General features: G+C 41.9%; 2 protein-coding genes across 2 annotated transcripts in view; both read right to left on the bottom strand.

Moving 5' to 3' along the window:
- Positions 1-468, bottom strand: part of slc6a5 (solute carrier family 6 member 5) — a 17,762-nt gene extending 17,294 nt beyond the window's left edge. The window contains exon 1 of the mRNA XM_005744407.1: positions 419-468. Within this exon, the coding sequence (XP_005744464.1) occupies positions 419-421 (3 nt within the window). The 5' untranslated portion in view covers positions 422-468. The remainder of the gene's footprint in view (positions 1-418) is intronic.
- A 4,797-nt stretch (positions 469-5,265) lies between these two features.
- The window catches only part of prmt3 (protein arginine methyltransferase 3), a 57,938-nt gene continuing 51,317 nt past the window's right edge, over positions 5,266-11,886 (bottom strand). Inside the window, exon 16 of the mRNA XM_005744401.1 lies at positions 5,266-5,399. Coding sequence (XP_005744458.1) covers positions 5,290-5,399 — 110 coding nt within the window. The 3' untranslated portion in view covers positions 5,266-5,289. The remainder of the gene's footprint in view (positions 5,400-11,886) is intronic.

The raw sequence follows: 11,886 nt of genomic DNA, 5'->3' as shown, positions 1-11,886 counted from the left end.
AAAAATTACTGACCGGTTTGTTGTTTTCTTAGTTGTGTTTTTAGCGGGGGACTAACTACCTGGCTTCCGTTTAAGTCTGTAGAAAGCGAGTAAATTGAGAAAAAAAAAGGTTACAAAAATAGACACGATCAACCAAATGTTAACTTTCCCATTGAAATCTTTCTCTAAAAACGGAAATAAAGAAATAAAAAGGTTAGGTGACACAGAAGAGAAAAGGCGGTTAAAGTTTTTCAGTGTGAAACCACAGCTGCATTTCAGCACCACGGACAGCTCGAGCGCCTGAAAGCGTTAAACAGTGCCCCCCTGCAAGAAAAGTGCCAGATTAGCATAAAAACAGAAGAGAATACACTCAGATGACAGAGGATAGATAGATGAAACTGCAGGAGAATAGTTACACGAATTAGTTTGGAACACTTACCATTTTTTGCAGAGCTCTGCCAGCAGGCTGGAAACAGCTGTAAAGGAAAAAAAAACCCGATGAGGAGACGACTAGAAGCGGACTGGTTGTAGCTCCGCAAAGTACCAACTGCAAAGCTTTTCTATAGCTCCGTGGGAAAGAGTGGGGTTTGCGTCAGTGCAGAGCAAGGTGCCCTTCCTGTGACATTTTCTTGATAATAGGAGTTTGATAAATCATTGGCCTTGGATTCGGATTTTTAAAGGGACAACAGGAGAACAAGACGACGGGGGCGCGTGTGTGCGTGCGTGAATTGTCTGGTTACGCACGTTGAATGCGTGAGCGCCGGACAGAGCCTTCCAAAACCTGATTAATACACTTGTCTCTAAGGAAGTGTGGGATGTTTACACGCATGCAGGGGAGCGTCCCACTTGATCTCACGTGGCTTGTCTGGATAAAGATTTCCAGGTTTGGGTAATTATTGGGGAGAATTTGAATAGACTGGAGTGCACCGAGGCCTAAGTAATGTTTGCATTGTGCTGAGCCAGGATACGCCAGTAGTTCCAATTAGCGTAGCAACATCAAATACTTTATTTTACAGAAAAGAAACTAAGACTGTGCCTTAAGCTGACAATCAAAGATGAGGGAGTTGTTTATAGTTATTCTCATAAATTCACATTCAACAATTACAATTAGACACACACACACACACACATTTTCAGAAGTTGTATGGGTGGAATACACCATGTGCTAAAAATGGCCTGAACTATAAATAGTTTTTCCACTTGGCGGGTTTTACGCACAAAGCTCTGGGCTCTATACGTTCCTTCGTGCGTCACCAATAGGAAACTGATCAAATACAGAGGAAAAAAAAGTGGGCGAGGTCTTGACAAAGCTACTCATTTGTTAAAGTCTTACGCAAGAAGATTTCTGTTTTTTTTTTTTAAGTTAAAGTCACGTGTTTTAAGGGGAGCCGGAGCCAACCACTGGAGCCTGCACTGGAAGCAGTGACACCCCAAAGAGGCGGAGGGGGGCATACTGTACAGTCTAAAACACTGCATTGCGTATTCTCCGAATCTCGCTGTACACGTGTCCCGTGAGTTGTGTTTTACCCCCAAACTAAAACCCCACTGGTGAACTGATGATTTAAGAATGGAGCGTTAATTATGAGCTTAAATGAAAACAAAGGCCACGGGACGGGTGGTAAACTGTGTCGGAAACAAGCCAAACTGGCTCCTCTTGATCCTTTCCGGCAACGTGGACATAAGTTTGCTCACAAGAGTGAAGTCAAGTCAGGTCAAAAATAATTAGTTCGTCGCTGCCAGTCAAGTACGTTGTTTAACCAGGTAGTGTTCACTAACATGCGATATAAATCTCAAAGAGCCTCTAAAAACAATAAAATAAATAAACGAAAATAATAATTTATGTTTTAAACTAACTTGCTATACTGTGAACTGGTCGTTATGGCGTTTTTCTTCTCTAAGCACTCGGAGCGCTTTTAAACACGTCATCTGAACCGCTGTAATAAACTAGTACATTAAATGTCCGTTTAATGCCCTGATTCTTTTTCTTTTTAAGTCATTAATTTATTTATGTATTTTGGACAGCTGGGGAAGTTTGGGGCAGTTTCTGCTCGCCCGCTGTGATCGGTGTGGTACCAGCAGGACACGCGAGGGTCTCACTCGGGGCCTTTCGCTTGCTATGCACGCCGGGCTGCATGCGCTTGTAAATCTCCGTCCGTTCCAGATAAGAGTCTGGAGCGGCTGTATTAGCCACAGCCTTGAGTTTAATTATATTGTCAACAGAGAATAATTGTAATTGATTTCTGCTCCTCTTCCAGAGACCGCTGTGCGCGCGGACTGACACACATACACACGCGCGCGCACATACACGCCCACTGCCAAAAAGACGCCGGTTTGTTGTATTTTCTTTAGAGACAGCGTGGTGGTTTACACTACTTGCACACGCGCACCAAAGTGAAGAAAGTGCGCATTAGATGCGTCACATCCTGCAACTGTTTAAATTCTACTGTGTCAGCATATGTGTGTGTGTGTGTGTGTGTGTGTGTGTGTGTGTGTGTGTGTGTGTGTGTGTGTGTGCGTGTGTGTGTTTTCATTACTTTGAGCGGACTGCATCCTAACGGAGGATGTGAACTGCCTCTCGCCGAGTGTCTCCTCGTGCTCGTTAATTATGTGAGCTCTTGTATTTAATTGATCACTCCCCCTGTCGCCTGAGCGATAAGAAGCCGCACCAATTCTAACGCCTGGGAAGCCGTGATTCAGCGGAGGGGGGTGAGCTGGGGCGGGGGTGGTCATGCCGAGGCGCACGACTCCCATTATCAGCATCCTCATCAGTCGGCCCTGACAGAGCCTTCACACACTGCAGTTCAAGTTCGTCCAGTGACAAAGACCCCAAGGTGTTTATAAATAAATTGGGTTCGTTTCATTTAAGGAGCTATTTCGTTGTAAGTAAAGAAAATTCTTTGAGCTTCAGGATTGTTTTCTCCTTCTGTTTGACGTTCGTTTTCATTATTATTTCAGACACAGTGATCCAACCCAAAGCAATGAATGTGTCATAAATATGTTGCTTTGTAAATGAGCGTTTAAGTGCAATAGATTTACAAAATTGATTACCTCTCAGAATGAGCGTCATTTTTTTTTACAGAATAATGTGGAGAAAACGAATGGCACAGGCTGTGAGACAATAAACATAATCAATTGTGAACAAAGGCGCGTTATTAGGCTCTTTTAAGGCTTTTAATCACGGCGGTGCCAGCTTTGTGAATTCTTTTTTTCGTCAGTTTTATCAAAGGACACATCAGTGCTTGTTTATTATGAAACAACACCGCAGAAAATGTGGGAATGATGCTGAACGATTTCCGTAAAAGTCTCTAGATGCAGGTCCCTCGCAGTCCAGCCAAAAATGACACTACTGAATGGAGCGTAGTTAAAGAGCTGACTCCACGCAACCAAAATCCCACGAATCCAACTTTGCAAGAAAAAATAAAACATGTACACAAAAAAAGCATTCGCCCTGTTTGATGTCACCTTGTACAGCACACTGTAGGAATAGAATGCCAGAGACGACAGGGAAGCGGTAGAAATGTGACCGTCAAATCATCATTAGGACAGGGAGCCAGGCCCAGAGTCCGCTGCTCCTCCTCACAGATGACTCCTCTTTCTCGGAGGGGGGAGGGGGGTTTAATTGTAAGCAGACCTGCTCGGTGAAGTATGTAAAGAGGCTTCAGTCAGCCTTTTTAAAGCTTAAATTCATTTTTGCATTGTCCCAGTAAACTCACGGAAGATGGATGATGCCCCTGCTGAGGTATCACACAGCTCAAAGTAGGACAATAAGGGGGGATAACTGGCAAGCGCACACAATCTGTAACAAAGAGCAGCCTCCTTTGGATGAGGCAGAGATGCATGTGAGTGATGATTTGAAGAATTAGTGAAATTAGTAAAATTGCGGATTTGAAGAGAAAGACTTAAGGTTGCACCTGACGCTGTCTTTAACTGTTAAACAATCTTCAGACATCAAGGTTGCATGTATAGTGGCTTCAGAAAAATATCCAGCCTCTCTGATTGCTGAACTGACTTTAAATGGTTTAGACAAGAGTTTGGCCAGCTGATATCCTCTACTTAATGATCCCCAATGGAAATCTTTTCTTTATAAAAATATACTCTGCCTTTGGTGCTCCACTTTGTGCTTCTTGATTAACATTGACTGAATTTGATTTGAGACCCTCTGTGACACATAAAAGTCTGGATGTATTTTAAAGGCAGCAAACATTCACACTGCTTGTGCACACTGAGTCATGATGTCTATGGAACACCGTAGAACTACAAGATGACTGTGATGGTTTCCACAAGCACAGTGATTACCCAAGATTACCCCAGGAAAAAAAGATTCTAATTATATTATAAGATAAATCTTAAAAACTCTTTTGGGTAGAACTCAAGCAACTTTGAGTCACTCATTTTTTCTTTACATCTTGATTTCTGGGCTTCAGACTTGTAATTCGTTTTATTGACTTATTGACAAAGAAAACTTAAGGCATGAATCAATGCTGTGTTCGCAAATAACAGACAACTTAGTAAAGAACAAATTTTAAATGGTATGTTCAGGCCAAAGCGGCCAAAACTTCATCAGAAATGGTCTCAGTGGAAGGATGGCCATCAAGAAGCCATCATTAAGAAAGGGAGGGGAAAAGGCTGAAGTATACCAAATTACACCAAAACTGGAATGGAAATCTGTGGCAACAGGTCTGATGCAGTGATGAACTCAAAAAGTGTCTATAGCTATTTGTAAAACATGGTTCCTGGTGGTAATATGATGCTACGGGCTTGATTCTTGGCAGCAGGGACAGTGACACTCATCCTAACCGAGAGAAGAGTAAATTCAGGCATAGACCTAACCCAGATAAACCTGCGCTAAATGTCCACAGAACCTGTGGCTGGTGTGATGGCTCCTGTTTCAGTATGACAGACTTGAAGCTATAACTGTGAGGAAAAAAAAAAAAAAGATGAACATTAAAGGTGGAAAATGAACATTTTTTTACTCTAATGGGAAAATGTCAATTTTATCAAGGTAAAATTAAATAAATAAAACAATTAAGTGCACAAAGAGCAAAGAAGCCTTGATCCTTTGTTAACCATTTGCAGTTACTATTTCAACAGCATGCATTTGGCAGTATGTGTAAAAATAAACACATAGTCACGCTGAATGTGCATCTTTGTGTAGTTACACTGAATGTGCACAAAAAGACACTGACAAGGAGGAAATCTCATATTACAGTATGTTTTATTTCAAAAGCCAAGAACAATACCAACATTTAAAACACTTAAGGTATTAATTCTTTCGAACTACTCGTAGCAAGGACCATGTGATGGTTGTCCTTATTGGAGGCTATAAGTCTGCTTCCTGTCTCGGAGTTCAAAGGTAACCCACAGTGAGCGTGGATCCTTCTTGTTTTTGCGCACAGTGATCTTTCCCTGAAGCTCTTCCCCTAAAGAAAATATCAAAGACAGCGAAATATGAGTACAGTACACCTTTTTATACAGAAGTCACATTACATTTAACTGGAGGGTCTCTCCCTCTTTCTCTTTGAAGGGATGCGTCATCATTAACTCATCTGTGAGCTGAAATCTACCCCTGAGGGATAACTTTCCACAAGAAGTAGAACTTTGCTCAAAATATAAAGGCTGTTAATAGGACACATTACAGCAAATCATCAGTTTTGAAGTAATATGAATTAAAAGAAATCAAATATAAACAGTTACAGCCAAAAACCACGTAAAAATCTGCAAATGAAACTCAGAGTTTAAAGAAAGACAAGATTTTTACCATCAGTTTGTCTTAATATATTCTAGTCAGGTAGGATTACTAACAAAGGCAGGAAGTCCCAAAGCACTGAACCAAAACTGAGAGGAAAAAATAGAGCATTTTTTGTAAAAGAAGGACAGTGTTTCAGTATTTTCTACATTCTATAGTGTTAGCAAACAACAAAGAAACACCAAAATGCTATAAAGTATACATGCAGCTGCATATGTCATATTTGCTCAAGTGCACTACTGATGTGTGTGGATTTTGTTTTTATTCACCTTATAGAAATTTCAGGGAAATAAAACTGGACATATCATGCACTGATAAAAAATAAATAAATGAATGAATAAATCAAAAGACAGAAAACAATTAGACTGAAATCAATCCGTGTGTCCATAGTAAACCAGAAATGAGTAACTGCTCATAAAAACAAGTCTTCCTGATGCCTTGCAGCACTACAGTGCTGCTGAGCTCAGGCCTTTGCAGTAGGAGTTGAACGCACTGTCGCTTACAGAAATGATGATGTGTGTAAAGGCAATGTGGTTTAATGTATGTTAATAAGCAAGATTGTCTGTGAGCGTGCGTGTATGAATGCAGATGTGTCGCGATCCCCAGATGGCAGCAAGGAGGCAGCGCGTCTACAGTGCGATGCACGAGTGATCGGTGAGGCTGTGAGAAGGCGCTGCTGATTATGACGCATAATCACTCTGATTAACTTCACGTTTGACTGCTGGAGGTAAATGAATGTTTACCCAAATGGCAAACAAGCATCCTCTCACGCTCTCCATCCCCGGCCTGCCTCCTCTCCGCATGCTGCGCGCTCCACATAGCTGGAGGTTAGAGGAGGACGACGAGAGAAAATGCTGACAGTGGAGCTTTCTCCAGCAAACTGTCCGCCATCGCTGCTGTCATGTCTTACTCGTTTCCATGCCAACGGTGCTGTCACAGAATCTGCTGCTGGTGCTGTGCTCTGGGGCTGTCACTTCACTACAAGGAGGGCAAACAGCCGTGGCGTTTCTCTGTGGGGGCTTTTACAAAAACAAAAACCACTGTGTGACAAATTGTAATGGAACATAAGAATATTCCATATTTGGGTGTGGAAAGTGGGGGCCACTGCTATGTTGGGAGAGAACAGTGGTGGAAACTTTCTAGTTTATTACAACCTTATTACTGAATCACTTTCAGAAAGAGTATTTAAAAACAAGTAACCAAACCAAAAGTACACATGACAAGAAATCTTAGAGGAGAATATTGTTTGGTGCTGTCTTACTAAAATAAGCAAAGCAGCCACTTGAAGGGAGTGATGCTGTTCCAAGACCTGCATATATCATTCAGCATTAACACACCAGCACTCACAGATGGTAAAGTTACCCATGCCATGTGCAATAGTGCACACTGATCCCACTGGAAATGCTCTCTTTTTAACTGTGCGTTGATAGCATATGTTTATATATTAAAATTGCCCATAGGTGTGAGTGTCTCTCTGTGTTAGCCCTGCGCCAGGTTGGTGGCCTCTCCAGGGTGTACCGCGCATCTCACCCTATGGTAGCTGAGCTAGGCACCAATTGTTTTATTAAAGCTGCTCCTTTAAGGACCCAAAGATCATCAACAAATAACCAAATTAATTTTCAGATGTTCCAACGGGTATTTTTCAGCAGCTTGTCCAGTCTTTTGTTGCCCTTGATCTGTTTCTAATTTGTGAATGGCAGAAAAAAAAGGGTTTACACAGCATCGCAACCTTTTTAGGAAATAAAGTTGTACTAGTTAGTTAATCATTTATTATTAATCTCTGGCTCTCTTCCATAGCACATCTTCCTTCCCTCACTCCCAACCGGTCGCAGCAGATGGCCGCTCCTCCCTGAGCCTGGATCTGCTGGAGATTTCCTTCTCACCGTTGCCTGTAGCACTTACTCATAACGGGTCACATATGATTGCTCGGGTTTTCTCTGTCTTCTTTGTATTATTGTAGGTTCTTTACCGTACAATATCAAGCGCCTTGAGGCAACCGTTATTTAGATTTGGTGGTATAAAAATAAAATAAAATTGAATTACTACACTGGTTAATAACTTTTGTAATGTTCTTTTTTCATGCCAATCATCCAGTTTGTTTTTTTATAACTAATAAAACTTTACCAAAGATTTCTACAAAAGACAATACACAGAAATGTTGCAAACCTGAAAACAAGATACATCCCATAGTAATAAACTGAAAGACACCATTCTGCCCCCGACTCCACCCCCAACTTAATAAACTTGGTCATCGGTCAACAATATAGAAGCAAAACTACCCAACCGTGAAGGAAAAGGTCACTGACACACATGCCTAGTTTGTCTTTTCCTGTGTCTCTACAAAGGCTGAAGTCTGGTCTCTGTGCATTTGACTTATAAAATGAGACAATTTCCACAATCTAAAGCTGAAAAAGAAAACCATTAGAAATCAGTCAATGATAGCTATGAAACAAACTCTCTTTCCTTATCCTTGTTTTTTAGGAACTGAATATACCTAAGCCATAAGTTTCTAGAGGACTGGGTTTTGCCTTACTGGTAGTCTTGTGACGGACTGTGGTGGTTTTGGGAGGCTGCAGTCAAACTTCACTTGATAAGAGGTTGATAAAGGCCAAAGAAATAATTGCTTGACCTTTGGTAACCTTTTGTTAAAACAGCACTGAAAGGAAAATAAAAATGTCTTGTGACCAAAGACTCATGCTCTCTAAGCTGTCCGTCTAATGTCAGCTGTGTATTGCAGCATACAAACAACCCATGACAGAGTGTCTTTTCAGTCATGGTGTATGCAAGCAGCTCTGCTGTAATCAGTCAGTGCAAACTCCCAGTGGAAGAGGGCCTCGTGCTTTCAGTAAACTGGCCGTTCAGAACCTTGGAGAAAGAGTTAACCATGTGTGGAAATGAGTCGGGGAACGGTGTCGGGCTTTCACTGCGATGTCATACATCACCGTGCCAGTATCATTAAGCACCACCAGGCCCACAGAAAGCGCCCATGTCAGCCCAGTGCAGCGTTTCTCCATGAAATTACACCAGAGTTATATGTGATTCATTTAAACTGTTGTCATTCACATTTCACTTAGCACTCCTGTAGTCTCCTGTAGAACTAGTACCACCATTTCCCTCTAAAAATCTTTTTCTAAAAGTGTAAAGAAAGGGAATACAAGGAGAGGAGGGAAAGTCGCAGAGAGTATAAAGAGGGACGCGCGCACAGTTAATTTAGCAACACAACAGAGCTAAAAATAGTTCATTTCAAGCACATGTTCACTCTTAAAGCTTCTGGGGATCCTTCTGTCATCCTGATGTATATTTTTATACAAAAGGGCAAGCCACAGCAGCTGACTTCACCTGACACTGATGTGATGCTCATAGCTACATTTCACTCACAATTCTCTGGCATACTCCCTTATGCTCCAATCTGCTTTCATCTAATCCTTTTCTGCTTCTCAGGTCTCGTTCAGCGCACAGCGAAGAGGCAGAGGTGCAGAGATGATGGATTGTATATCCCGAGCACCGGTCTGCACTCACAACTGATCCATGTGTTGAATTACAACCCTGAAGAACTTTAAGCTTAGCTCGGCCACTGCTGCTCGACAGCTCAAGGACCCTCAGAGTTCAAACAGGATAGAGGGGGAGGGTTGAGGAGGTAAAGAGGTGTTTAAACTGTGCCTGGAGAGGTGAGGCAGGGAGGGAGGGGTGAGGATATTTGGAAGAGCTACGGTTCCACTCAGGACACACGAGGTGAGTCATGAAAATGGGGGCAGGAATAAAGACTACCTGACTGACCAATGAAAGCCTGGATGATGATGCACGCCCATGTTTTAGCTGCTCTGACTAGCTCTGAGCATGTAACCAGGGCACTGCTTCAGCTCAAGGTACTTTCTTGGACCGAAACAAAAAAAAGGCAAAGAAGAAAATGTGACCTTTCTCCAGTGAACATTAAGCAGGTAAAACTGTGAAAAACAGACCCTCCTCTTCAATACTAGAGCTACACAAACACACCAGAGCATGACAAATGATTTTCTGTTTAATTTATTACGCTGCCAGTCGGGAGGATTTGCAGCGATGTTTTGTTCCAGGCTGCTGCGTGCCTACTCTCTCTTGAGCAAGGGCCTCCCACAGAAGTGCGGCCTTAGAGTTAATTACTGCTGCACCTCGTACAAACACATCAAATAAGATTTGGTCCCGCCACGATAAATCACCACAGCCTGAGCCAATATGAAACACAACCACTGGCTGTTTATGCTCAGCCCTTACTTCGGCCAATCAGAGCTAAAAGTGCTTCTCAGTCATAACCCGAGAGGAGAGGCCATTGTGTGTGTATGTGTGTGTAACAGAGACTTTTATCATCTTCAAGGTGACTTTAGAAAGTTTTCTCTTACAGCTAAGGGGAAGTTTAGTACAGAACTATGCAAAAACAATTGTGCATTTCAGTGTGTAAAGAAGAATGTGTGTATATGGGTGTTGTAAAGTACACCATGGGAGCCTAGTAGGCAGCCGGTGAATGCTGTTAAAAACTCCATTTCTGGTTTACGGCCCCTGGAGGAGGCTGGAGACCGTTAGGGTGCTGGGGTAGAGGAAGCACATCAATAACCTGCTTCTCCCTTCATTTTATTCTTCCATTTAACTTTTTCTGCTTGCACTGCTCGGTTCAAGCTTGAGACGCATGCACAAACTGATGGATCTTTATGGACTTAATCTGTCCAATTTGAGGCAGAATCTTCTAGGCTGAAAAAGCTCAGGCTACAAACACATCTGTGTCTGTGTGTTTAATGGTGCAACATGACATTATGCCTTCTAGATAATGCAGGACTAGGTAAAATAGGCACTGATCAAAGAAGACCAGAGTGAGACAGAACATGTGTAGAGGTGGGAGGAATGAACAAGTTTAAGTCTACAAACTGAGGTCTAGTGGCCTCTAGAGGTAGTCATATCCATTACACTCCAAAAATAACCAGAGCTCAGAAGTTTCTACAGGAAAGGTAACATCCTATGAAGGATTACCAGAGCCAGAAGCTGATGGCAGCACATGCAAAAGAGGAGTATACCTAGACACACCACCAGCCAGCTGTCTTCCAGACTTATATTCAAATCTGCTGTTTCGTTTTAAATTGTAATTTTTTTAACCCAAATTAGCAAAAACTATAACTGTCAGCTTGTAGATGTTACTGTTTGATTTTCTGACATTAATATGCTCAGACTGCCAATGGCCAGTCTGTGAACAGACTGGCCATTGGCACATGAGGCTTTTTACATTTTTGGTGTTCACCGGTTGTGTACAGGATAGTTGTTTATTGGAGGTCCCGAAAACATGATAACACACATGATAATAAGCATTAATGTACACCGCATATTTAAAGGAAATCGGCTCTTTAGTTTCCTGAAATCTAGAAATCTACAAAAATGCACACAAATAATAATACTACTACTACTAATAATAATAATGAAGCCCTGTTTTGTCATAAGCCCATAGAACAGTTTTGGTGCTCCTTAAATCTTTGAACTTGAAATAAACAGAATTCTGCCTCAAAAAAAAAACTTGACCTGATTTAAATGATCTCCTGTTCATGATCATATTGCTAGTCTGAGGTCACTCTCTGGTGGACCATTTCTGATGAATTTCACTTTGTGCCCTGAGATTTCACCTGAGATGGACCTTGGACCTAATTTTTGACTATTCTTATTACCAACATGTCTTTTACCAAAAAATAGGCTGATGCATTCATATTATCGCTGTCGCTCTTCATTTTTTGGCATAAGGAGAGGGATGGGACAGTAAAGTCTAGCACTGTGCATGCTCTAAAGGATGGCACTGCTTCAGATGGTAAAAATGATCTGCGGTGTTATATGCCTTGCAGTGCATACTACAGGACAAAATCTCTTCTCTCTAAAAAAAGAGCAGAGCATATCACCACAAACATTTCATACAAACTGTTAAGCACGATAGAGGAGGGGTGATGATTTGGGCTTGTTTTGTAGCCACAGGATCTGGTTAACATGGAGTGATTGCACCTACCATGAACTCCCCCTGATTAAGATATTTTTCAGTCTAATGTCAGGCCATCTGTCTGAGAGCTACAGCCTTGCTGCAACAGGACTATGATCTTTAGCATAGCAACAAATCTCTGGCTGAAGAAGGAAAAAACAAAATCAAGGTGGCCCAGTCAAAA

Source organism: Pundamilia nyererei, unplaced genomic scaffold (genome assembly GCF_000239375.1).
Source record: "Pundamilia nyererei isolate P.nyererei 1_Seehausen unplaced genomic scaffold, PunNye1.0 scaffold00143, whole genome shotgun sequence".
In the NCBI taxonomy this organism is placed as follows: Eukaryota; Metazoa; Chordata; class Actinopteri; order Cichliformes; family Cichlidae; genus Pundamilia; species Pundamilia nyererei.
Note: the sequence above shows the minus strand (reverse complement) of the source record. Positions and strands in the feature narration are given on the sequence as shown.